The sequence below is a fragment of the Anomaloglossus baeobatrachus genome, chromosome 12 (genome assembly GCF_048569485.1).
Source record: "Anomaloglossus baeobatrachus isolate aAnoBae1 chromosome 12, aAnoBae1.hap1, whole genome shotgun sequence".
Classification (NCBI taxonomy): Eukaryota; Metazoa; Chordata; class Amphibia; order Anura; family Aromobatidae; genus Anomaloglossus; species Anomaloglossus baeobatrachus.
This window is the reverse complement of record NC_134364.1, coordinates 50,334,426-50,361,673: the sequence shown is the minus strand read 5'-3', so window position 1 is coordinate 50,361,673 and position 27,248 is coordinate 50,334,426. Positions and strand designations below refer to the sequence as shown.

Sequence of the window (27,248 nt, the reverse complement as noted above, 5' to 3'; positions counted from 1 at the left end):
GAGGGATATCTCTCTCTCACGCCTTTCGCAGAAGGTGGTTTTCCTAGTAGCAGTCACTTCGCTTCGGAGAGTGTCTGAGCTAGCAGCGCTGTCATGCAAAGCCCCCTTCCTGGTGTTTCACCAGGACAAGGTGGTTCTGCGTCCGGTTCCGGACTTTCTCCCTAAGGTGGTGTCCCCCTTTCATCTCAATCAGGATATCTCCTTACCCTCTTTTTGTCCTCATCCAGTTCACTAATGTGAAAAGGATTTGCACTTGTTAGATCTGGTGAGAGCACTCAGATTCTACATTTCTCGTACGGCGCCCCTGCGCCGCTCGGATGCACTCTTTGTCCTTGTCGCTGGCCAGCGTGAAGGGACACAAGCTTCCAAATCAACCCTGGCTCGGTGGATCAAGGAACCAATTCTCGAGGCTTATCGTTCCTCCGGGCTTCCGGTTCCCTCAGGGCTGAAGGCCCATTCTACCAGGGCCGTGGGAGCGTCCTGGGCTTTGCGGCACCAGGCTACGGCTCAGCAGGTGTGTCAGGCGGCTACCTGGTCGAGCCTGCACACTTTCACGAAACACTATCAGGTGCATACCTATGCTTCGGCAGATGCCAGCCTAGGTAGGCGAGTCCTTCAGGCGGCGGTTGCCCACCTGTAGGACGGAGCCGGTTGCGGCTCTATTATGAGGTATTATTTACCCACCCAGGGACTGCTTTTGGACGTCCCAATTGTCTGGGTCTCCCAATGGAGCGACGAAGAAGGGAATTTTGTTTACTTACCGTAAATTCCTTTTCTTCTAGCTCCAATTGGGAGACCCAGCATCCGCCCCTGTTTTTTGTGTACACATGTTGTTCATGTTGAATGGTTTCAGTTCTCCGATATTCCTTCGGATTGAATTTACTTTAAACCAATTATAATTTTTTCCTCCTTCTTGCTTTTGCACCAAAACTGAGGAGCCCGTGAGCACGGGGGGTGTATAGGCAGAAGGGGAGGGGCTTTACACTTTTAGTGTAATACTTTGTGTGGCCTCCGGAGGCATAGCTATACACCCAATTGTCTGGGTCTCCCAATTGGAGCTAGAAGAAAAGGAATTTACGGTAAGTAAACAAAATTCCCTTCTTTTGTTATTTTGCCCTCTTTGGGTGCGTCTTATAATCTTGTGCGTCTTATAAAACGAAAAATACGCTTGTTCTTTAAAAACCCGCGATTAAGTGAACCGCGATATAGCGGGGGACGACTGTGTATAATTTAGGTTGTTTACCTCTCCTTTTTATGCATGAGTTTTTACTGTGGTGTTGCATGCACTGATTTGTCCATTTGGGTCTGTGCTCTTTAAGTTGTATTCAGGTCACCTAGATCACCTGCTATCATCGGCAGGATATTATAGAGGACAGGTCTACTCAGATCTTTGAGCTTTTACTATTTGACCAGCTAATCTTTTTTTTCTATTTACCTAGATGGGAAAAAATATATGTATGGGAGACATTACTTAAAGGAACCTATCAAGATAATTTTACTACTGAAACTACTGGTATGGTTATACAGATTCTTATAAAACAGCAAAATTGATACCACTCTTGTAGTAATCCGATGTGCCCTCGCTGAGAAATCAAGCTTTGAAGTCACATGCACATTATCCTTCAAGTGTACTGGGGGCGTGAACTCTGAGTGCAAGGACACGCCCTCAGTGCACTTGAAGGATAATGTGCATTTGACTTCAAAGCTTGATTTCTCAGCGAGGGCAGATCGGATTACTACAAGAGTGGTATCAATTTTGCCGTCTTATAAGAACCTATATAACCATACCACTAGTTTCGGTACTACTAGTTTCCCATTGGCTGCGTTCTCTTGTATCTGCATCTAGTTATGCCCGTATAACCTTTCCAGTAAGGAATGCCTGTGATTGCTTGCTCTTCTTTCTGCCACGCTGGCGTGGATGTACTGACGTCTGGAGAAGTTGTAGGATTTTTCAAGTGCATGTTGGAGCATAATAGTTTCTTCCTAGCTAATGCATATGTTGCCTCTCATATCCTCTGACATAACATCTGTGTGTCTCACCCATGTTTATGTCCTATAACGTTGGCTTGTGACTCTTGGACACTGATGGCGACCTCTTGCTTTGTTCCAGGAGAGAACGCAGAACACGGGGGAGAACGAGGTCCGGGAAATCCTGCAGAAGATCTTCCCCAATGTGTCCGTTTCTGCTAGTTTGGTAAGAATTAGATGACCTAAACATAGATAATAATCTTTGGAATATCTTGGAAAACAAGATCACTGGGATACAATTGCCCGTAAATCAAATTCTTGGGCCATTTATGATACTAGTCTGTTCTTTTGTGTAACGGGGCCATGTACGTCCTTAGTCGCAGAGACCGAGTTCCACTGCTGCCCCTGATTTTCTTTTAGCTTTGCTGCTCTCATGGGTTTATGAGCTACATTTTCCACCACTCTAAGGCGGGCTTTGCACGTTGCGACATCGCAAGCCGATGCTGCGATGTCGCACGCGATAGTCCCCGCCCCCGTCGCAGGTACGATATTGTGTGATAGCTGGCGTAGCGAAAATTATCGCTATGCCAGCTTCACGCGCACTCACCTGCCCTGCGACCGTCGCTGTGGCCGGCGACCAGCCTCCTTCCTAAGGGGGCGGGTCGTGCGGCGTCATAGCGACGTCACACGGCAGGCGGACAATAGGGGCGGAGATGAGCAGGATGTAAACATCCCGCCCACCTCCTTCCTTCCTTCCGCATATCCGACGGAAGCCGCAGTGACGCCGGTAGATGTATCTCGCTCCTGCGGCTTCATACACAGCGATGTGTGCTGCCGCAGGAGCGAGGAACAACATCGGACAGTCGCATCAGCGTAATTATGGATTACGCCGACGCTGCACCGATGATACGATTACGACGCTTTTGCGCTCGTTAATCGTATCATCTAGGCTTTACACACTACGATGTCACATGCGATGCCGGAAGTGCGTCACTTTCAATTTGACATCGCACCTGCGATGTCGTAGTGTGTAAAGCCCGCCTTAGGGTTCGTGCACATGATCAGGACCCACTGTGTCCTGGACGCAGCGGGTCCTGACCTGCGGGACCGCGAGTCTCCACCGCAGCTGCTCGTATCCACGATCAGGGTTTGGCGCGCTGTGGTCTCTCGCTTGTGTTCTCCCTATGGAGGACGCATGCCAATCCACAGCAAACAATTGACATGCTGCGGTCTGGAAAGCCGCTGCGCATGTTAATGTTTGCTGCGGAAAAAAACAAGCAAAGTGGGTACGGGATTTCTAGAAATTCATCCATTGTGCTTGTAATGTACAACGCGGCGTTTTGGATACAGCAAAAACACACTGTATCCAAACCGCTGCAAACACTGATCGCGGGGACACACCCTAAGGCTCCATTATTGTCGAGGGCTAGTTAGTAAACCTTGATTCAAGGATATAGACGAAGTTTGTACTAAAATTTTTTTCTTTTTTCCTCCACAGCGGCACTGTGAATGGATCCAGGAGTTTGAGAAGGAAGCAAAAGTGTGTTTGAGGGAAAGCGGAGACTCGGAGATGGTTAAAGTGAGTATGGGACTGTCTGCCAAAATTCCTGAGTGCATGGAAATTAAAATTGACTGGACACTTCTATAGGAATCCTGAAGATCACAAAAACAGTGGTGCCAGAACTGTCGTCCCCTTAGCATTCAATTTCTATGTGGCTGATGGAAAAGGATTATGCTGGTTCCTGTTACTCCTCACTATAGTGGTGCACTCTAGTAATCGGTCTGCTTTCCAGTTCCTGCACTGATCATACATTTTACCTATTCTCATATGTGGGCCACCCCCAGGGTGCTGTGGACGTCTGGGCCACCCCCAGGGTGCTGTGGACGTCTGGGCCACCCCCAGGGTGCTGTGGACGTCTGGGCCACCCCCAGGGTGCTGTGGACGTCTGGGCCACCCCCAGGGTGCTGTGGACGTCTGGGCCACCCCCAGGGTGCTGTGGACGTCTGGGCCACCCCCAGGGTGCTGTGGACGTCTGGGCCACCCCCAGGGTGCTGTGGACGTCTGGGCCACCCCCAGGGTGCTGTGGACGGCTGGGCCACCCTTAGGGTGCGCCGAGAGCACAAAATGACTGTTCAAACCAAGCACAGGCAGAGTCCCTTTTTAGAAGCATTAGTAATCTGACTTTGGATATAGTTTTTGTGCAGTAAAGACAAATTGCAGGTCTCATCGTTGCATATCTGTTCTGATGATCCAGAAATCATTTATTTTATTATCTTTTTTTAAGGCACTGGAACAGAAGATGAAGGAAGGGGAGGAAATCCATACGTTGTTGCAGTTAGAGTGTGAAAAGTACAAATCTGTGCTAGCAGAGACGGTAGATATATATATTTTACAGTTATTGTAGTAATTGCTGTGTCTCTGTGATCTGATTTCTATTGTGCGCTTACAGGAAGGTATTTTACAAAGATTGCAGCGCAGTGTGGAAGAAGAGGAAGGACGGTGGAAGGTGAAGCTGGAGGAGTCTCAGAACGAGCTGCAAGAGGTTTGTGCAGTGGAGGTAGCACTGAGCTATAGCTTGTTTGTTCAAATGTAATAAGAATATCTGTGTATATAAATAATCAAAATGTAGATATAGTTGCTTAATTATCTGTCTATGTAGCAATTGCACAGACCTATATTATAATTCAAAGTTGTATAGTCATGAAGGAGTTAATCAAAGATGATGAAGCCAGAATGTGAAGCTGCAAAAGTGTTATCAGTAATGTTCACACAGAAGGAATGTACGGGAGGCAGGCAATGTGCTGTGAGAAATTAAGGAGTAAAGGTATTCCCTGGTTAGCTTCAAGGTTATTCATGCTTACTGTATAATTGGATCTATCCGAATACATGAGTCAGTTGATGACGCAGGCTGAAAGAGAGAGCATGTCTGTGTATTCATTGCCTGATACATTAATATCGGCTCTGATATATATAGCTAATACGGCACTGTCTCTGGATATCTCAAACGAAGACTCCATTAGCAGTCTTCACCAAAAATCTCTACCTTGACAGAGGCAGTCACCACGCTGGGTTTCCTTTCTAGCAAATGCAACATATTTACCTTTTATTTTTCATATTAAAAGACACTTTTCTTCACAAAAATTTGGGAGGAAAATGAGGGGTGTGTCTTATAATCCAAATGTTGCTTACCCCTGGGGATTGTGGAGAGGGGTCGTAGGAGCAAAGACGTGAGCGCTGTAGCTGCGGGCACCATCTTGAAAATATTGACGGTGTGGACTTCAAAATATTGGTCACCGGAGTCGGCGTTTGTGCAGATGGAGCTCTCTGCTCAAGATCTCATCTGCACATGTGCCATTTTCCTTAAGTCCGCTGCTGGGAGAGCAATGGGCCAGAGGCAGCATGTGCTCAGATGAGATCTTGATCCAAGAGCTCCATCTGTGCATACTCCGACTTTGGGCGCCATTATTTTGAAGTCCGCACTGCTAACATTTTCAGGATGGTGCCCACAGCCCCAGCACAGCGCCCTCGGCCCCCAGCCCCAGCAGAGCGCCCTCGGCCCACAGCTCCAGCACAGCCCCTGCAGCATTGCCCTTGTTCCACTCCTGCCTCCTGTGACCCTGCTCCACCACCGCTGCCGCCCACTCCCAGTAAGACTCCACTGGATTGTAAGATGGACCCCCTTTTTTTTATCCTCTAAATTTGGGGTGTGTCTTATAAACTAAAAAATACAGTACATAGCCGATGATCATGCCGATTGTGATGAGTGGATCAGAAGTCACTTTTTCTGCACAAGCCTAGAAGAACCTTTATGTGAATTTCATAGACTTGAGGACATTTAACCGTATACCATGCAATACCATTCTCTGTATGTCAGCCGGTTGTAAATGAGAACCATGTGAGCCTTCATAGTACGGACTTCTAATTTGTTGATCTGATGTAACGCCTGGTTTGTGTTAGGTGTCCATTTTGCAGATTTGCAATTAAATCCATATTTCCTTTTAGCGCACACAGGTGTTTCTGAAATGTCAGAATCACATAATCCATTTTCTAATGAGGCAATATTAAAAAAAAAATGAATGTGAGGCTGCCATACCTTATACCAAGAGGGACGTCTGCTTTATATTACGGCCTGTTCACATTTCTTTATTCTACGCTTTTTTTTGCTAGGAAATCCCCTGGTGCAAAAGCCACCAGCCACCTGATGAACGCCTAAAGTATTTGTGTGCCACAATGCCCTTTATTACCATCCGTATGACCACAAGGATGTATACAGTCTTTTGGGGGTTTTTTTCCCCATTGTGGTCATCTAAGCGATTGTATGGTCATACAGTAATATATACATTGCGGATAATCCCATGTAGTACCAATAATGAGATGTGAATAGATCCTTGGAGAACGTGCAGCAGGAAAGCCTGGTCTAAGATAAATACTGATTACGCTAGGAGAGCATTTTTAGGAAAGTGCTCCCTGGTAAAAGTATGAAAACTGGCTCTTCAGAACACTCTGGCAATGATGCACTTTAAGCTCCATGACCTATGCAAACATAGAATATATTAATTTTAACTTCATTAATGCGATATAAAATATACATAGAAAAATGAAGGTTCTTAGTGCAATATTTGGCCAAGTTTTGCTCTAAGAACCTTTAATTTTTCTATTTATATTACATATAGCATTAATGAAGTTTAAATTTCCTATACCGTATATACTCGAGTATAAGCCGCGGCACCTAATTTTACCTCAATAAACTGGGAAGACTTATTGACTCTAGTATAAGCTTAGGGTGGGAAATTCAGCAGCTACTGGTAGTAATGTGTCCATAGTGTCTCCTGTAGTAATGTGCCTATAGTGTGTCCTGTAGGAATGTGCCCATATTGTCCCCGGTAGTAATGTGCCTATAGTGTCTTTTGTAGGAATGTGCCCATAGTGTCTCCTGTAGGAATGTGCCCATAGTGTCTCCTGTAGGAATGTGCCTATAGTGTCTTTTGTAGGAATGTGCCCATAGTGTCTCCTGTAGGAATGTGCCCATAGTGTCTCCTGTAGGAATGTGCCCATAGTGTCTCCTGTAGTAATGTGCCCATAGTGTTTCTTGTGGGAAGGTGCCCATATAGTGTCCCCTGTAGTAATGTGCCCATAGTGTCCCCTGTAGTAATGTGCCCATAGTGTCCCCTGTAGTAATGTGCCCATAGTGTCCCCTGTAGTAATGTGCCCATAGTGTCCCCTGTAGTAATGTGCCCATAGTGTCCCCTGTAGTAATGTGCCCATAGTGTCCCCTGTAGTAATGTGCCCATAGTGTCCCCTGTAGTAATGTGCCCATAGTGTGCCCTGTAGTAATGTGCCCATAGTGTGCCCTGTAGTAATGTGCCCATAGTGTGCCCTGTAGTAATGTGCCCATAGTGTCTCCTGTAGTAATGTGCCCATAGTGTCCCCTGTAGTAATGTGCCCATAGTGTCCCCTTTAGGAAGGTGCCCATAGTGTCCCCTGTAGTAATGTGCCCATAGTGTCCCCTGTAGTAATGTGCCCATAGTGTCTCTTGTGGGAAGGTGCCCATAGTGTCCCCTGTAGTAATGTGCCCATAGTGTCTCCTGTAGTAATGTGCCCATAGTGTGCCCTGTAGTAATGTGCCCATAGTATGCCCATAGTGTCTCCTGTAGTAATGCATTCCTCTGGATCAACATGTTAGGCTACGGGTTGAACTAGATGGACTTAGAGTCTCCCTTCAACCTTAAAAACTATGAACTATGATGAATGTGCCCATAGTGTCTCCTGTAGTAATGTGCCCATAGTGTCTCCTGTAGTAATGTGCCCATAGTGTCTCCTGTAGTAATGTGCCCATAGTGTCCCCTGTAGTAATGTGCCCATAGTGTCCCCTGTAGTAATGTGCCCATAGTGTCCCCTGTAGTAATGTGCCCATAGTGTCCCCTGTAGTAATGTGCCCATAGTGTCCCCTGTAGTAATGTGCCCATAGTGTGCCCTGTAGTAATGTGCCCATAGTGTGCCCTGTAGTAATGTGCCCATAGTGTGCCCTGTAGTAATGTGCCCATAGTGTCTCCTGTAGTAATGTGCCCATAATGTCTCTTGTAGTAATGTGCCCATAGTGTCTCCTGTAGGAAGGTGCCCATAGTGTCACCTTTAGGAAGGTGCCCATAGTGTGCCCTGTAGTAATGTGCCCATAGTGTGCCCTGTAGTAATGTACCCATAGTGTCCTGTAGTAATGTGCCCATAGTGTGCCCTGTAGTAATGTGCCCATAGTGTCTCCTGTAGTAATGTGCCCATAATGTCTCTTGTAGTAATGTGCCCATAGTGTCTCCTGTAGGAAGGTGCCCATAGTGTCACCTTTAGGAAGGTGCCCATAGTGTCCCCTGTAGTAATGTGCCCATAGTGTGCCCTGTAGTAATGTACCCATAGTGTCCTGTAGTAATGTGCCCATAGTGTCTCCTGTAGTAATGTGCCCATAGTGTCTCCTGTAGTAATGTGCCCATAGTGTCTCTTGTGGGAAGGTGCCCATAGTGTCTCTTGTGGGAAGGTGCCCAATCATTGTGCCCTGTACTAATGTGCCCATCGTTTAGCAGTGTCCTATTTGTCCCTGATTATACTGTTGTTCGCACGCACACACACACACACACACACACACACACACACACACACACACACACATATATACATTCTCACCATAGTGTCCTTTTACCTGCTTCTTGCGGACTGCGGGCACATAGACGCCTCGGTGATTGCGGTCTGTAGATGGGGCCGCCGCTGTTGTAGATAGCGCTTTACTTAAGTTGGATGCTTTGTGGCGCCGCAAATCATTCAAGTAACGTAAAGCGCTGACAACAGCGGCGGCCCCGTGTACTGGCCGCGATCATCGAGGAATCTGTGTGCCTGTCGTCCGCAAGAAGCAGGTAAGAGGACATTGCGGGAACGGAGGACATGTGAGAATAATTTTTTGTAGGTAAGTATAAGCAGAAAGGGATGTTTTCAGCATAAAAAAATGGGTTGAAAAACGAGTATATATGGTATTCTGTGTTTGCATATATGTTGGCGATTACAGAGGCAGCTGTAGCTTATTGTTTGTGTTTTGTGTAGTTATAGCAATTGCTATGTTATATTTGGAGATGCAGTTTTTTTGTTTTTGTAATGGTGCACTTACAGGACCTAGTCCATTGGCCACGTTGATAATCTGTGACCACTGGATGGAACCATGAGAACCGCCTTTTACATGACTGTATCCCGGTTTTTCATAAGACGACCTGGCACAACATTGCATGTACGTCGTGCAAGGCCGGCTAATCAAGAGATGTTGGAGATGCCATCAGATAGAAGGCGGTTTCCAGAACTCCAATTCTGGGTCAACAGATTATTGACGTGGCCGATGGATCGGATCTTGCAAATCTATTCGTACAAACGTCCTTCCATTTATTTGACTTCGATCCCATCAATTAAAAATCATTGCCACAGGGCGAATGTCTCTGTCTGTCTGTCTGTCTGTCTGTCTGTCTGTCTGTCTGTCTGTCTGTCTGTCTGTCTGTCTGTCTGTCTGTCTGTCTGTCTGTCTGTCTGTCTGTCTGTCTGTCTGTCTGCTCGCTCCTGACTCCTGGGCAAAAAGATCTGAAGTTACAAGATCCTCAATACACGTCACATCGTTGGCCTGTCCCACTGACTTTCATCTCGTGTATGGGGGCTTTAGGCAGTTATGTTTAAGGGGTCTTCTCATCGTATAAAGTGATCACTTCTCTGATGGGCTTGCATCGCTGGTTTTGTGCTTTTTGTCACCTGTTGTGCAGGTAAACTTAAGCGCGTCCCCTTTCAAAGCTGCAGTGGTCTTCGGGACCACCATCGTTGATAATATGCCATCTTTATAATATGCCATCACTGTATTTGATGGGAATATGCTTTTTAACTAGAGTGGATTAGGTTCCCTGGTACTGGCTGTACGGTATTGATCACTACTTACTCTTCATAGAATATTTATATCCTCTTTTTAGCTTCCTGTGTAGGATTTATACTTATTTATGTCTTGCATTTAGGCAAAGTCAGGCGTTCATTCATTGGAGCAGGAGCTGCATAAACTGAAAAACCGGAGTCAGGAGTCAGAAAATGTACGTTTCCAGGCATCTGCTGAAAAAGCATATAAAATCCTCATGTTCACTTCTATTGATTTTGGTGGATATGTCCATACTCTCCTTACCGTATTTTTCGTTTTATAAGGTGCACCGGATTATAAGACGCACCCCAAATTTAGAGATAGAAAGTAAAAAAAAAAAATATGGAGTCCGTTTTATAATCCGGTGGTGTCTTACCGGGGAGGTGGGGCTGCAGCGGTGGTGGAACGGGGGCCACAGGAGGCAGGAGCGCGGTACAAGAGTATGGCGATGCTGCGTGTGGTGCAGGGGGGGCCCAAGTACTCACTGCGGGCTACGGCGGCAGCTTTGTGCTGGGGCAGCCGACGCTGCTTTGTTGCGGGGGCAGCCGGTGCTGCGTCGTTGCGGGGGCAGCCGGCGCTGCGTCGTGCGCAGATAAGAGCTTGAGCCGAGAGCGCCATCTGCGCATGTGCCGACTGTGGGCGCCATTATTTGAAAGCCCTTACCTCTTCAGAATGACCCGTGCCTCGCTGCCTGCCGCACAGAGCCTTACCGCCCACCACACAGAACAGGGCCACACAGAGCACAGCATTGCCTCTGCTTCCTGTGACCCCTCTCCACCAACCCCCGGTAAGCTACATTCAGATTTTAAGACTCAACCCTGATTTTCCTCCCAAATCTGTGGAAGAAAAGTCTGTCTTATAATCCGAAAAATACGGTAATTAAGATCTATACATATTGAAAGTCTACAGAATGTAAAAATATGTTTTAGGAACTTTTTGTGTTGTGCCCTAAATAATCATTTTATCTTTTTGTTTTGTTTTTTTACCTTGTTTTTAGCTGTTAAAAGAGAAGGAACATTTGGAAACGGAGCTGGAAAAGGCAGAAAGCGAAAGAGCCACTTATGTGTCTGAAGTAAGAGAGGTAATTATTGAAGAATAGTATCTAAACGTCTCGGAGCGGATCCCATATGGAATCTATTCTATTGTGCTCGGATCTGGCCAGGATTTTGCTGGTCCGTGTAATATGGGAATTTGGTGAATTTCTGAACAGAATTAGTTCACCTAAGAGAGTCACAAATATGAAATTAATTATCCAATGCATTGATTAAGCAAAACGCAAATCGGTCCATTATTCACCTTTCCCGCCAGCGATCTGCACTTTACCAGCCATATAATAAAATGCGCAACCCAGCTAAAGGAGATGGACATAGTGGCTTCTAGGCAGCCAAAGCACAACAAGTAGAAGACTATGACACAATTTACCTAAATTTCTGTTTCTATTTTACTCCTCCTGCTCCATAATACACAAGAATCTCTTTTTATCTCTTCTACATTCAGCATGAAGTAAGATAATAAAACCATTTGGTTTTTTTCCACCTCCCAGCTCACAAGCGGGAAGTCTTTTAGATAGTTCTCAATAGGGAGGCAGTGGAGAGCCCAACTTAAAGGAAATCTGTCATGAAAGTTTGGCCTTCTAAACTAAAACTTGCACCTTAAGGAGCACGTTACCCTCTGAACCCCCCTTTAGACCCCAAAAATACCTTTTTAAAATCCCCACTCTGTATGTAAATTATTTGGTCCGATAGGCGTTCTAATCTGCGCCTCCTGTCCTTCCTTTCACCCTCCTCCTGTGCTAATTGACGCCTCGGACACAATCTACATAGATGGGAAAAATCTCCGTATTCCAGGCTCACGCACTTGGCTCTGCCCTGTTTCGGGTAGAACCAAAAACATAGGTGCGCCTGCGCGAACCGGAGAGTTATCTGCACAGGCGCGAGATTTTACCCGGTGATGGGGATGACGTCACCTGCTTAATCCACTTTACTGGGAAAAATCTCGCTCCTGCGCAGAGAACTTGCAACTCGCCGGTTCGTGCAGGCGCACCTATAGCGAAGTGCGCCTGTGCGAGCCGGGAATGTGGAGATTTTGCCCGCCTACGTGGACTGCGTCCGAGACCTCATCCATGTCAATCGGCACAGGAAGAGGGTAAAAGAGGGGACAGGAGGCGCAGATTAGGATGCCCATTGGCTGGACTGGACAATTTATATGCAGGGCGGGAGATTTTATAAAGGTATTTTTGGGGTCTACAGGGGGGTCAGGGGGTAACGTGCATATAGAATGTAGCACAGGCGCTAGTTTTAGTTTAGAAAGCCAAAATCTGGTGACAGGTTCCCATTAAGTCTCTTTTTTCCTAAAGGACCTGTTATCATTAGATTGGAATTCTTGTAGTTTTATATTTTTTTTTTTTTAAGATTTATATGTTGGTCTCCTTACACTTCATGAGATTTTCCAGAAGGTAACGAGCCAAAGAATAATCCTAGTTTTGTATATTATAAAGCAATTCCTGTTTCCACTTTATTTTAGCCCCTCTATGCAATCATTCTGACAATATTATAGGTCCCGCCTTGTTTTTAGTTCAGCCTGTATTCCGCCTGTTTTGCAGCAAATACCTGACCGTAGTCTGCAGATACAGCCTGAAGAAAGCGGCCATGTTTGTGTAATCCTAGACAACCCCTTTAAATCCGCACCTCCCCAGACCGCGTGACCCCATTGGTTGCACAGCCACTTTACAAATTCTGAACTTCGTTTCAGCTGAAAGATCTGTTGACGGAGTTGCAGAGAAAGCTTGACGATTCATATTCAGAGGCAGTAAGGCAGAATGAAGAGCTGACCTTGGTAAGACGCAGCCTCTCCTGTGTATCCGAGCTCCCCGCTCCTACCTGTCTATCCTCTCCTGTCGGGTGTACTGCGGAGCTCTCCCTCTGCCAAGCTTTCAGCCTCTGCTTGTTTTACCTTTATGCATTATTAAACAACCACAGACTCCATAAAAATCTGAAGTGGGTAACACATCGCTTGCATTATGCTTGCCTCAATCTGCAAGACGGCTGAGCAGGCAGAGGGCATTAACCTGCAGTGTTCTGGTTTAATTCGGTCATTTTTAGCAAAAAAAAATTGAGCTACGGAAGTTTTCTGCATTATTAGAACTTTACATTTTCTGGTGTCCGCATTCTGGCTTTTATGGTCCCTACCCAGTGCTCTCGGTAAAGTATCCGGCAGGGGCATTTTAGCACAGGGTCCTTGTTAAAGAGATCCAAAATACAGAAGATTTTGGCCCTGAAATTTAAAGGATGTTCTCTTCTACCAGTGACCCAACTGCTGGGACCACCACTAGAACAGTTGCCCACTCCCCGTACTCCAGTTCCTCCCATCTGCAATTCCACGGCTAGAGGTTTAAAGGGAACCGGTCACCAGTTTTTTGGCCTATAAGCTGCGGCCACCACCAGTGGGCTCTTACAGTATATACAGCATTCTAATATGCTGTATATAAGAGCGCAGGCCGTTGTGAGAACATAAAAAACACTTTATAATACTCACCTAAACCGGTCGCTGCGGTGCTGGTTGGCCCGGTGGGCGACGCTGTTCTCCGGGACCGGCACCTCCTCTCTCGGCCATCTTGCGCCTCCGTCTTCTGAAGCCTGTGTGCATGACGTGTCCACGTCATACACACTCGCCGGCACTGAGGTCCTGCACAGGCACACTACAATACTTTGATCTGCCCTGAGCAGGGCAGATCAAAGCGCACCTGCGCAGGACCTCAGAGGAGGCGCCGGTCCCGGAGAACAGCGCCACCCACTGGGCCAATCCGCACCGCAGCGACCGGTTTAGGTGAGTATTATAAAGTGATTTCTTTGTCGCTCCATTGGGAGACCCAGACAATTGGGTGTATAGGCTATGCCTCCGGAGGCCGCACAAAGTATTACTCTAAAAGTGTAAAGCCCCTCCCCTTCTGCCTATACACCCCCCGTGCTCCCACGGGCTCCTCAGTTTTTTGCTTTGTGCGAAGGAGGCAGACATGCACGCATAGCTCCACAGATTAGTCAGCAGCAGCTGCTGACTATGTCGGATGGAAGAAAAATGGGCCCATATAGGGCCCCCAGCATGCTCCCTTCTCACCCCACTCTTGTCGGCGGTGTTGTTAAGGTTGAGGTATCCATTGCGGGTACGGAGGCTGGAGCCCACATGCTGTTTTCCTTCCCCATCCCCCTTAGGGCTCTGGGTGAAGTGGGATCCTAACGGTCTCCAGGCACTGAGACCGTGCTCCATCCACAGCTCCTGAGGACCCTGCTGGATAGGAGCCGAGTATCGTTCAGGGACATGGCCCTGCTACTTTGAGGTACTCTGTGTCCCTGTGGGGACCGCGCACAGCAACACTCCAGCATTGCTGGGTGTGCTAGTGCACCGGGGACCGCGGCGCTGACCGCGTTTGTGCCATTATACACTGCAGCGTCGCTGAGTGTGTTTGTGTATGGGGACTACCGCGCTGACCGCCGCTGCCATTGTTATTACTGAGGCGCGGCTGGGACTGTTAGTGCGCCGGGGACTCTGCGCCGGCCGCGCTTATACGGCGGCCGCGCTTATAACTCGAGTCCCCGGCTTTTGGGCCTAGTCTCTTTTTCTTCCCGCCCCCAGCCCTGCCAGTCAGGGGAAGGGCGGGACGCTGTACAGCACGGCAGCACTGAGGGCTGGAGCATGCTTTGCATATTCCACCCCCCTCACTGTGCACAGTGGGGCACCAGTTCCCGCACTTTCTGGGTCACGCCCACGGCTCCCTCCTCTCCTCAGGACGCCGGCAGCCATTCCTGTCAGCTCCTCGGACGCTGCAGAGGGGAGGCAAACTCTGGAGGACCCAGGCAGGGATTCTGATGGCCACACAACCGCTTTAAGCGGGCGGTAAGCAGCACCTGAGGTGCTGGCCCCACTTGTGCAGAAGTGTATTTATAGTTTATATGTTTACAGGCTATACTTTACACTGTATGGTGCACAGTTGATTCTGGCTATATACCCTGTTGTGTTGCTCAAAGGAGACAACAACATGGCGCCCACAAGAAGCAGGGGTGCCAAAACACAGGCTTACTATGCTGCCTGCGCCGCATGTACAACCTCGCTACCGGCAGGTTCCACTGACCCTCATTGTGTGCACTGCTCGGCCCCTGTGGCACTTACTCAGCCGGAGCCTCTGCTAAGGGGGGCCCAGGGGGAACAACCAGCTAACACTGTCCAGGTGACAGGGACGGAGTTTGCAGTTTTTACTGACAGACTTTCTGAGACTATGGCTAAGATTCTAGAAGCTTTGCAGTCCAGACCGGTATCTCAGACCATGGGCACTGTGGAATCACTGCCCCCTGGTTCCCCTCAGTTGGAACAACAATGTTCCCCCGGGGTGTCTCATAGATCCCAGGGTGAGGTCTCTAACACGGACCGCAGTCCCAGACCGCCTAAGCGAGCTCGCTGGGAAATCCCCTCGACCTCATCACATTGTTCAGGGTCTCAGAGGGATGACTCTCTGTATGATGAAGCGGAGGTAGCTGATCAGGATTCTGATCCTGAGGCCGCTCTGAACCTTGATACCCCTGATAGTGACGCCATAGTGAATGATCTTATCGCGTCCATACATCAAATGCTGGATATTTCTCCCTCGGCTCCTCCAGCGGAGGAGTCAGCCTCTCAGCAGGAGAAATTCCGTTTCAGGTTCCCCAAGCGTACGAGTATGTTTCTGGATCACTCCGATTTCAGAGAGGCAGTCCAGAAACACCGAGTTTGTCCAGATAAGCGTTTTTCCAAGCGCCTTAAGGATACACGTTATCCCTTCCCCCCTGACGTGGTCAAGGGCTGGACTCAGTGTCCCAAGGTGGATCCTCCAATCTCCAGACTGGCGGCTAGATCCTTAGTTGCAGTTGAAGATGGGGCTTCGCTCAAGGATGCCACTGACAGACAGATGGAGCTCTGGTTGAAATCCATCTATGAGGCTATCGGCGCGTCTTTTGCTCCAGCATTCGCAGCCGTATGGGCACTCCAAGCTATCTCAGCGGGTCAAGCGCAAATTGACGCACTCACACGTACGTCTGCGCCGCAAGTGGCGTCCATAACTTCTCAAACGTCGGCATTTGCATCCTACGCTATTAATGCGGTCCTGGACTCTGCGAGCCGTACGGCGGTTGCAGCCGACAATTCGGTGGCAATATGCAGGGCCTTGTGGCTACGGGAATGGAAGGCAGATTCGGCTTCCAAAAAGTCCTTAACCGGTTTGCCATTTTCTGGCGACCGTTTGTTTGGTGAGAGACTGGATGAGATCATCAAACAATCCAAGGGAAAGGAAACATCCTTACCCCAGGCCAAACCAAAATTACCCCAACAGAGGAGGGGACAGTCGAGGTTTCGGTCCTTTCGGGGTGCGGGCAGGTCCCAATTCTCCTCGTACAAAAGGCCTCAGAAGGATCAGAGGAACTCCGATCCATGGCGGTCTAAGTCACGCCCTAAAAAGACCGCTGGAGGTGCCGCTACCAAGGCGGCTTCCTCATGACTTACGGCCTCCTCACACCGCATCCTCGGTCGGTGGCAGGCTCTCCCGCTTTTCCGACATTTGGCTGCCACAGGTAAAAGACCGTTGGGTGAGAGACATCCTGTCTCACAGTTACAGGATAGAGTTCAGCTCTCGTCCTCCGACTCGATTTTTCAGAACATCTCCGCCTCCCGAGCGAGCCGATGCTCTTCGGCAGGCGCTGGGCATTCTGAAGGCAGAAGGAGTGGTGGTCCCCGTTCCTCTTCAGCAACAGGGTCACGGTTTTTACTCCAACCTGTTTGTGGTTCCAAAGAAGGACGGGTCTTTCCATCCTGTCCTGGACCTAAAACTGCTCAACAAACACGTAAAGACCAGGCGGTTCCGGATGGAATCCCTCCGCTCCGTCATCGCCTCAATGTCCCAAGGAGATTTCCTTGCATCGATCGATATCAAAGATGCTTATCTCCACGTACCGATTGCTCCAGAGCATCAGCGCTTCCTGCGCTTCGCCATAGGAGACGAACACCTTCAGTTCGTGGCACTGCCGTTCGGCCTGGCGACAGCCCCACGGGTTTTCACCAAGGTCATGGCTGCAGTAGTGGCGGTCCTCCACTCTCAGGGTCACTCGGTGATCCCTTACTTAGACGATCTGCTGGTCAAGGCTCCCTCTCAAGAGGCATGCCAGCACAGCCTCACCGCTACTCTGGAGACTCTCCAGAGTGTCGGGTGGATCATCAATTTTCCAAAGTCAAATCTGACACCGGCCCAATTGCTGACATATCTTGGCATGGAGTTTCATACCCTCTCAGCGATAGTGAAGCTTCCGCTGAACAAGCAGCGTTCACTACAGACGGGGGTAAAAAGAGAGAAAAGATATACCAAAAAATGGGATCACCGAATCCAATGTTGTGATTATGAAAAAATATATTTTATTATACAAACAAAGTGGGAGGAGCAAGGTAACAAGGGCACATACACAATTGATTAAAAACAATTAAAAAGCCAAAATTGGCATGATTCCCCACCACGCCAGCCTCCAATATATAAATATATAAATATAATAGAGGGTACCCCTTACAAATACAGTAAATTTCCAAACAATGAATGGTAACTGCCCGGTACAGGTATAGAGCCACCGATGTATAGAGCAATGGTTTCACACATACATGAGTATAATAATGGAGAAAATCTCTAGCATATATATATAAACACAGATAGTAGAAGGTGATGACTTAGCATGGGTAAAAACCACTGATATACGAATGACCGACTTCAACATATGGGGTAGTGAGGGGTATACATAAGTTCAGGTCAAAATGCAAAGATACAAAAATAGTGAGTAGACCTTACACAATACCCCTGTCAAATACCCAGATAGTTAAATCACAGTGAAATAGGCATCCACAGTCTATATACCACACATACAGTACCCTGCGGGCACCGGTCAAAGGAAATCAGATTGGCAACATATGCCTGTGTTCACCAGAATAGGTGTAAGGATAAATAATGTGTACCTATGTTATTTAGGGTAAGTATAGATTATACAGGACATGGTCATCCAGTCCAGAGCATCGGCCTACCCATGGTCATGCCCTGGAAAAACTTAAGGCTGGAATAATCAACCCCAGGCACAAGAAGCAGGATAATTCCAATTTGCCAATTTTGGCTTTTTAATTGTTTTTAATCAATTGTGTATGTGCCCTTGTTACCTTGCTCCTCCCACTTTGTTTGTATAATAAAATATATTTTTTCATAATCACAACATTGGATTCGGTGATCCCATTTTTTGGTATATCTTTTCTCTCTTTTTTTCTTCTGATCTTCCATATACCAGGAGATCCCGACGGGTGGTGCCCTTCCAATCTTCTTGTTTACTACAGACGGGGGTGCAATCTCTCCTTCAGGGTCAGTCACACCCCTTGAGGCGCCTCATGCACTTCCTGGGGAAGATGGTGGCAGCAATGGAGGCAGTCCCTTTCGCGCAGTTTCACCTGCGTCCTCTTCAATGGGACATCCTACGCAAATGGGACAGGAAGCCGACGTCCCTCGACAGGAACGTCTCCCTCTCTCAGGCAACCAAAGCTTCCCTTCGGTGGTGGCTTCTTCCCACTTCATTATCGAAGGGGAAATCCTTCCTACCCCCATCCTGGGCGGTGGTCACGACGGACGCGAGTCTGTCAGGGTGGGGAGCAGTCTTTCTCCACCACAGGGCTCAGGGTACGTGGACTCAGCAAGAGTCCTCACTTCAGATCAATGTTCTGGAGATCAGGGCAGTGTATCTTGCCCTAAAAGCGTTCCAGCAGTGGCTGGAAGGCAAGCAGATCCGAATTCAGTCGGACAACTCCACAGCGGTGGCTTACATCAACCACCAAGGCGGAACACGCAGTCGGCAAGCCTTCCAGGAAGTCCGGCGGATTTTGATGTGGGTGGAAGCCACGGCCTCCACCATCTCCGCAGTTCACATCCCGGGCGTGGAAAACTGGGAAGCAGACTTTCTCAGTCGCCAGGGCATGGACGCAGGGGAATGGTCCCTTCACCCGGACGTGTTTCAGGAGATCTGTTGCCGCTGGGGGATGCCGGACGTCGACCTAATGGCGTCCCGGCACAACAACAAGGTCACGGCATTCATGGCACGATCTCACGATCACAGAGCTCTGGCGGCAGACGCCTTAGTTCAGGATTGGTCGCAGTTTCAACTCCCTTATGTGTTTCCTCCTCTGGCACTGTTGCCCAGAGTGTTACGCAAGATCAGGGCCGACTGCCGCCGCGCCATCCTCGTCGCTCCAGACTGGCCGAGGAGGTCGTGGTACCCGGATCTGTGGCATCTCACAGTCGGCCAACCGTGGGCACTACCAGACCGACCAGACTTGCTGTCTCAAGGGCCGTTTTTCCATCTGAATTCTGCGGCCCTCAACCTGACTGTGTGGCCATTGAGTCCTGGATCTTAGCGTCTTCAGGATTATCTCAAGAGGTCATTGCCACTATGAGACAGGCTAGGAAACCAACGTCCGCCAAGATCTACCACAGGACGTGGAAAATATTCCTGTCGTGGTGCTCTGCTCAGGGTCTTTCTCCCTGGCCATTTGCCTTGCCCACTTTTCTGTCCTTTCTTCAATCCGGATTGGAAAAGGGTTTGTCGCTCGGCTCCCTTAAGGGACAAGTCTCTGCGCTCTCTGTGTTTTTTCAGAAGCGCCTGGTCAGACTTCCACAGGTACTTACGTTCCTGCAGGGGGTTTGTCACATCGTCCCTCCTTACAAACGTCCGTTAGAACCCTGGGATCTGAACAGGGTGCTGATGGTTCTTCAGAAACCACCGTTCGAGCCAATGAGGGATATTTCTCTCGCACGCCTTTCGCAGAAAGTGGTTTTCCTAGTTGCAGTCACTTCACTTCGGAGAGTGTCTGAGCTAGCAGCGTTGTCATGCAAAGCCCCTTTCCTGGTGTTTCACCAGGACAAGGTGGTCCTGCGTCCGGTTCCGGAATTTCTTCCTAAGGTGGTATCCCCCTTTCATCTCAATCAGGATATCTCCTTACCCTCTTTTTGTCCTCATCCAGTTCACCAATGTGAAAAGGATTTGCACTTGTTAGATCTGGTGAGAGCACTCAGATTCTACATTTCTCGTACGGCGCCCCTGCGCCGCTCGGATGCACTCTTTGTCCTTGTCGCTGGCCAGCGTAAAGGGACACAAGCTTCCAAATCAACCCTGGCTCGGTGGATCAAGGAACCAATTCTCGAAGCTTATCGTTCCTCGGGGCTTCCGGTTCCCTCAGGGCTGAAGGCCCATTCTACCAGGGCCGTGGGAGCGTCCTGGGCCTTGCGGCACCAGGCTACGGCTCAGCAGGTGTGTCAGGCAGCTACCTGGTCGAGCCTGCACACTTTCACGAAACACTATCAGGTGCATACCTATGCTTCGGCGGATGCCAGCCTAGGTAGACGAGTCCTTCAGGCGGCGGTTGCCCACCTGTAGGACGGAGCCGTTACGGCTCTATTATGAGGTATTATTTACCCACCCAGGGACTGCTTTTGGACGTCCCAATTGTCTGGGTCTCCCAATGGAGCGACAAAGAAGAAGGGAATTTTGTTTACTTACCGTAAATTCCTTTTCTTCTAGCTCCAATTGGGAGACCCAGCACCCGCCCCTGTTTTTTTGTGTACACATGTTGTTCATGTTGAATGGTTTCAGTTCTCCGATATTCCTTCGGATTGAATTTACTTTAAACCAGTTTATAATTCTTTTTCCTCCTTCTTGCTTTTGCACCAAAACTGAGGAGCCCGTGGGAGCACGGGGGGTGTATAGGCAGAAGGGGAGGGGCTTTACACTTTTAGTGTAATACTTTGTGCGGCCTCCGGAGGCATAGCCTATACACCCAATTGTCTGGGGCTCCCAATTGGAGCTAGAAGAAAAGGAATTTACGGTAAGTAAACAAAATTCCCTTCTTTTATGTTCTACACAGCGGCCTGGGCTCTTTATATACAGCACGTTAGAATGCTGTATATAAGAGCCCAGTGGTGGTGGCCACAGCTTATAGGCCATAAAACTGGTGACAGGTTCCCTTTAAATGGAGTGGTGCTTAAATATGCTACTGCTCCATTTGACATTGATAGAAACAGCAAGATGTATTTTAGGTGATGAAATTCTTCTGGAGTTCCAACTTATAGGGGTTGTCCTTTACTTAGACAACGCCTTCTCCATGCCTGTTTTCCCCCAACAAAACACCACCTATACTCTCTTCTGGTGCCAGTGCTGTTCCAGCATTGTCTGCACTGCCTCTCCCAGGGATTGTGTGACGTTGTTTCATACAAAGCTATTCAGAGGAAGTGAGAACTCCTGCAGATGTCAGTTGAATCAGAAAGTGGGACAAATGAGGTTAGCGCTGATTGGTCACAGGGATTACCTCATTTTCGCATTATAAGACGCACCCCAAATTTAGAGCGAGAGAGAGGAAAAAAAAGGTCTCTTACAATCCAGTAGTGTCTTACCAGGGGGACGGGGAATGGCAGGCAGTGGTGGAGCACGGTCACAAGAGGCAGGGTCGGTGATGGAGCAGGTCAATGCAGCAAGTGGTGCGGCCAGTGGGTGTTCCAGATGCTGTGAGGTAGGCAACTTCCAAAAACTGTCAGCAGTGCGGGCTTCAAAGAAATGGCGCCTGGAGTTGGCATGTGCGCAGATTGAGCAATCGACTCCATGACAAACCAAGATCTCATCTGTGCATGCGCCACCTCCGGCAACATTTTCCTTAAGTCCACTGCTGGGAGATCAATGGGCCAGAGGTGGCGCGTGGGCAGATGAGATCTTAAGCAGAGAGCTCCATCTGTGCACGTGCGCCTCTAGTTGCCAGGATTTGAAGCCTGCACCGCCGACATTTTCACATTGCCCCTGCCTCCTGCTACCCCTCTCCACTGCCTTCCGGTAAAGTGCATTCAAATTATAAGATGCACCCCTCATTTTTCTCCCGAATTTTTGGGAGGAAAGCAGTGTCTATCATCCGAAAAATACTATATATCACGCAAGTCACAGGAGAGGGAGTGCCTACACCGCTGGAACAGCGTTGATATTGGAGAGGAGTATAGGAGGTGGCGTTTTATTGGGGTGAGGGGGGACATATGAATAGGGAAGGGTTGTCCAAGTAGTGGCCAATTCTTGTTTGCATTAGGCTACCAATGGGACCTGCATTTACCTGGAAAATTGGCCGCTGTTATGCTCTGCTGTCTGCGGAGGAGTGGTTGGGATTTCCATAGAAGTGACTCCCGACCACCTCTGTACTGACAGCAGAGGACATCAGGCCACCGTTCTGTACGTAGAAACAGGTCCCATATGTGTGACCCTTAATGACTACATATTTATGGCAGCATGCTGTGTATATGTCATAAATCTATTAGATAGGAGTACCCTTTAAACTATATAGTAACGCCTTGCCAATTATTTGTGCATCCTTCCTATCTATGTTTGCAACGTTCCGCTCACTATACCGCCGACCTTGTGTATCGGCTCACGCAGACCAGACTGCTGCCTACTTAGCCCGGGAAAGTGCGGCTAAGTTACATGAATTGTACTCTTATACTTGTATCCTCATGGTTTTCGTTCATTTTTCAATATGTGATATTAACGTTCTTCTTTTCTCTTCCGCCATCAATAGCTGAAGACTCAACTGAATGAAACGTTGCAAAAATTGGAGGGGGAGCAGAGCGAGCGGCAGAAAGTGGCGAGTGACTTACACGAGGTAGGCAGCAGCATGTTAGATGGCTTTCTGGGCATTTGCAAGTTTTGTTTTTGTTTTTTACTTTTTGTACGTATCAATGTGTATAGAGATTTTGTGCACTTAGTATCTTTTTATTTTTTTTTTCCTCTTCAGGCTCAGAAATCTTTAGATCTCATTCAGCTAGAAATACTCAAAGGCACGAGTGACTCTAATGTCATAGAGAATAGTGATATCCCTCCAGAATTGGTAAGCGGGGGTCAACAGAGCGTCAGATCGGGGCTGCGGATGCTGAATATATACTTACAGATATGAGAAGCTCATATGTATGTTTCACTCCAGGATGAACAGCAGAAGAAAGAGAAAATCTCCTCGAGTTTAAGTCAGACGGTGACACAACTACAGCAGTGTCTTCAGGCAGTAAACCAGCAGCTCACAAAGGGACGAGAAAACGTTCAGATAATAGGTAACTGGGGCACTCCAAAGTGAACGGGCTACGCGAATATACAAGGCACATCCCAATATACCCACATCCCAGGCACATCCCCAGACGTGTAAGGTGGACGCGTTTCGGACAAAAAACTAGTCCTTAATCTGAGGTTGTCTCCGTTTAAGGACTAGTTTTTTGTCCGAAACGCGTCCACCTTACACGTCTTGTGATGCGTTCTTCATCATGATGGAGAATTTTATGCTTTTATGAAGTTTAGAATGGTTAAAAATCAATTTTCCTTTAATCTACTGATCTGGATGCTGGATAATTTCCTTCACTACGTCCTGCTGCAAAGGGATCCTGTTTTCTCTTCCGTGCACCGATCAAATATTTAGCGGTCTCCATTGGTGAGCTGGATTTTTTCTTTATACTCCAGGCACATCCCCAGTATCGTGCTACTCCAGGGGGCAAGAAAGAAGGGGAAAAAAAAGCTTTTCTAATATCCTTATAAAAAAAATAAAACTATCGTTATACCACCGGTCCAGCTACTCTGGGAAAACCTAATACGGCATGACCGGAATAGTCTACCTTGAAAACCATGGTCAGATTGGATCCCAACATTCTTGAGGTTACATTGGACCTATAGACCAGGGATGTGCAGCCTTGTCTGTCCAGGGTCCACACTGGGAGACTGAATCAATCCCAAGGGTCACAATAAAACTAAAGGGATAATACCATCTGAAACCTTTATGGCGCATTGTAAGTATATGCCATAATTCTTTGATTGCATAAATTGGTAGATTTTGGGTTTCCTTCCTCGTTTTGTACTTCAGACGGGAAAAAAAACATTTTTCAGTCTCCAGTCTTGGTAAGGTGAGTTGCTAAAACAGCCAACTAATTCTATAAACTACAATGCTTGTTCGCCTAATCACCTATTTGTTGTGATTTGGGGGTACCGCAATGGGGTCTGCATGACCCCCCATTCTACTAATATTTAGGTTTCCCAGAGATGACAACAAATACCAGTAGACCAGATTGATGTATATTTAACAAACCCATTACTTGGAAGGGGCACAACATTTGTATAAGACAGCCCTCGATTATTTACATTTAAGTGAGGGGGTTTTTTTTTGTCTTTTTTTTGCACCAAATTCTGCAAGGTACTTAAGTACAATTGTGGTAGAAATTTTGGGAATTTTTGAAAAGTTGCAAATGATGAATTGTGCTTAAAAAGAAACAAACAACCCAGGTAGCCTTAATGTAATGAAAAAATTAAGAAGGTAACCGAAAAGTCACTATTTAAACCCTTTTTACTCCAGTCATACAATGAATTTGGACCACAGTTAATGTAGGTTTCTGCATGACATATACTGTATATGATTACTGGATATCCTAACAGAGAGGGATGCGTAGGACTAGTTGGGTGTTTCCACAGTGCATCTGCAGGTTTTCCACAACAAAATCTGCAAGTGTTACTTTTTGTTGCACATTTCAACCCATAGATTGCAAAGTGATTGCAATTCCGCACAAACAATTGAAATGTTGCAGGTTTTAAAAATACAGGCCCAATCTCCTCCACTTTACTAGCACTGTATTATCTACATGCAGAATTTGCACCAGGTAAAAATGTGTTCATTTATCTTTAAGGCCTGACTTCCTCACATGGAGCACTGCTGCCTATTCATTTGCTGACTGGTGGGACCTAAAAGTAGATCTTAAAGGGAACCGGTCACCGGATGTTTATAATACTCTAAAGGGCCATTTACACGCTGCGATTTCGCTAACGATTTATCGTCGGGATCACTGTGTTTGTGACGCACATCCGGCGTCGTTAGCGGCATCGCAGCGTGTAACACGTACGAGCGACCTTAAACGATCGCAAAAGAGACAAAAATCGTTGCTTTTGGAGAAGTCATCCAAACACCAAAAATTGTTGTCTTGTAGGTAGCGATGTTGTTCGTCGCTCCTGCGGCAGCACACATCGCTATGTGTGACACCGAAGAAACGACGAACATCTCCTTACCTGCCTCCACCGGCAATGCGGAAGGAAGGAGGTGGGCGGCATGTTACGTCCCGCTCATCTCCGCCCCTCCGCTTCTATTGGGCGGCCGCTTAGTGATGCCGCTATGACACTGAATGCACCTTTCCCTTGAAGGAGGGATTGTTCGGCGGTCACAGTGACGTCGCTGACAAGGTATGTGTGTGTGACGCTGACATAGCAATAATGTTCGCTACGGCAGCAATCACCAAATGTTGCACGTACGACGGGGGCGGGTGCTATCGTGCTCGACATCGCTAGCGATGTCGCAGCGTGTAAAGCACCTTTAACTGTCTGTGCAGGGCAGACTGGTTGGATGGGTGTCTGTTCTCCAGGTCCGCGCATCCTCTTTCGGCCATCTTTGTCATTCCTTCTAAAGCTAGTGTGGATCACGCGTTCATCTACACTAGTTGACATTGAGGTCCCACGCAGGCGCACTACAATACTTTGATCTGCCCTACTCAGTGCGCAGTTTCGGCTAGTGTAGATTGCATCATCCACAGTAGCTTCAGAAGGAGGACAAAGATGGCCGAAAGAGGAGGCGCAGACCCGGAGAAAGGAGACACCCATCCGACCAGTCTGCTCCGCACCGACCGTTAGGTGAGTATTATAAACATCCGGTGACAGGTTCCCTTTTAAATATAAGGGTATTCCCATCTCAAGTCGGATCATAACACCCTGCAGCTATTGTGTTCTGTGCTTCAGCTTAAAGGGACTTTCTGGTCAAGCAGTAGTTTGTTGCAAAAAAAACAAAACATACAAAGTTGTGCTTTACTCACCCTGCCTAGGTCCAGCACTAAATCTCTGTTGTTGCTCTTGGTCTCTCTTATGGTCGGCAGTGCTGATGTCACGTTTACAGTGCTGCAGCCAATCAGTGAGCTTGGTTTCTTTTGTCGTTAACATGTGCAGAGCCTGGGAGCTCACCGATTTGGCTGGAGCATCAATTATGACTAAGCCCTGGACCTGGGGAGGGTGTATAAAGCTTTTTTTTTTATAATTATTATTATAAATTATAATATTATTATTATTTATTATTATTATTATTATTAAATAAAACAAATGACACAACTTTCTGAACCCGGAAAATCCCTTTAAGTAGATAATATAAATTGTCATATTTTTATAGAATTTGTTACTGACTAATCGTTTTGCTTCTCTTCCTAGGATGAAGCCAACAAGGGATTTCTCCATTGAGAAAGTAGTGGAAGGCATTGTAATTAAAAATTGCCAAAATTAAAGCCTTATTTATGTCTCCACCCTTTCTACTTTGTCAGAAACACTGAACAGAGCTACATCTTTTCTAATTCTTGTTAAACTACTGATTTAAACGGGACAATAATAATTAAAAGAAAAAAAAAAAGACTCCGCAGACAGTTTTAGTTTTATAGCAAAATAAAACGGAATAAAAAAAAACCTATTTAGCTCTTTACATTCCTGAAGCTGCAGTAAAGACGTGTACGTACCTTTTTATTCATTTTTTTTTTTTTTTTTTTTTCCGTTCAATACAGATTTATTCAAAAGATTCAACTATGATAAAGATGATGTATGAAATATATATCCTTTTATTACAGACATTGTACACTGTTTTACTTAAGATCCACTTTGGGAGTAGAGATGCATCTTGATTTCAACCTCAAATAAAACACTCCTTTTTTTGTTGCTAATGTTTTTCCTTTTAATGGTCTTGAGGGGTGAGGTAGGGGCCAAAATTAAGTTGCTGTAGGGAATCGTCGGGTTTATTAAATTGAGGCATAATAAAACGGTGTGATTTGCAGGTTCGAAAGTTGGTCACCCGGTACCAGGTAATCTGTGGTTAAATTGGTAAGCAATGTATGGACACATATATCCATTCTTATTGCTGGGCCCCTATAGGAGTAAATATTTGGATTTAAGAAGATGGATCCAGGTAACATCCATCTGGGAAGTCTGACATCAGTGGTGTACAACATTTTAGAACGCATTATAAGAGATGACTTGCAGAAATATATTGCAGAGAATAGTGATGAGCGGGCACTACCATGCTCAGGTTCTCAGTACTCCTAACTAGTGATGAGCGGGCACTACCATGCTCAGGTGCTCAGTACTTGTAACTAGTGATGAGCGGGCACTACCATGCTCGGGTGCTCTGTACTCGTAACTAGTGATGAGCGGGCACTACCATGCTCGGGTGCTCTGTACTCGTAACTAGTGATGA

At 47.3% G+C, this 27,248-nt stretch overlaps 1 protein-coding gene across 12 annotated transcripts in view; it reads left to right on the top strand.

The window, feature by feature from the left end:
• Nucleotides 1–26,713, top strand: part of KTN1 (kinectin 1) — a 256,665-nt gene extending 229,952 nt beyond the window's left edge. For 8 of the 12 annotated variants that reach the window (XM_075329993.1, XM_075329990.1, XM_075329991.1 and 5 more), the window contains 11 exons: nucleotides 2,111–2,194; nucleotides 3,467–3,547; nucleotides 4,254–4,343; nucleotides 4,419–4,511; nucleotides 9,994–10,065; nucleotides 10,888–10,971; nucleotides 12,642–12,725; nucleotides 22,527–22,610; nucleotides 22,743–22,835; nucleotides 22,929–23,052; nucleotides 26,219–26,713. In XM_075329993.1, the coding sequence (XP_075186108.1) occupies nucleotides 2,111–2,194; nucleotides 3,467–3,547; nucleotides 4,254–4,343; nucleotides 4,419–4,511; nucleotides 9,994–10,065; nucleotides 10,888–10,971; nucleotides 12,642–12,725; nucleotides 22,527–22,610; nucleotides 22,743–22,835; nucleotides 22,929–23,052; nucleotides 26,219–26,223 (894 nt within the window). In that variant the 3' untranslated portion in view covers nucleotides 26,224–26,713. The remainder of the gene's footprint in view (nucleotides 1–2,110; nucleotides 2,195–3,466; nucleotides 3,548–4,253; nucleotides 4,344–4,418; nucleotides 4,512–9,993; nucleotides 10,066–10,887; nucleotides 10,972–12,641; nucleotides 12,726–22,526; nucleotides 22,611–22,742; nucleotides 22,836–22,928; nucleotides 23,053–26,218) is intronic. The other 4 variants (XM_075329992.1, XM_075329989.1, XM_075329986.1 and 1 more) reach the window with 2 other exon arrangements.
• The last annotated feature ends 535 nt before the right edge of the window (nucleotides 26,714–27,248 follow it).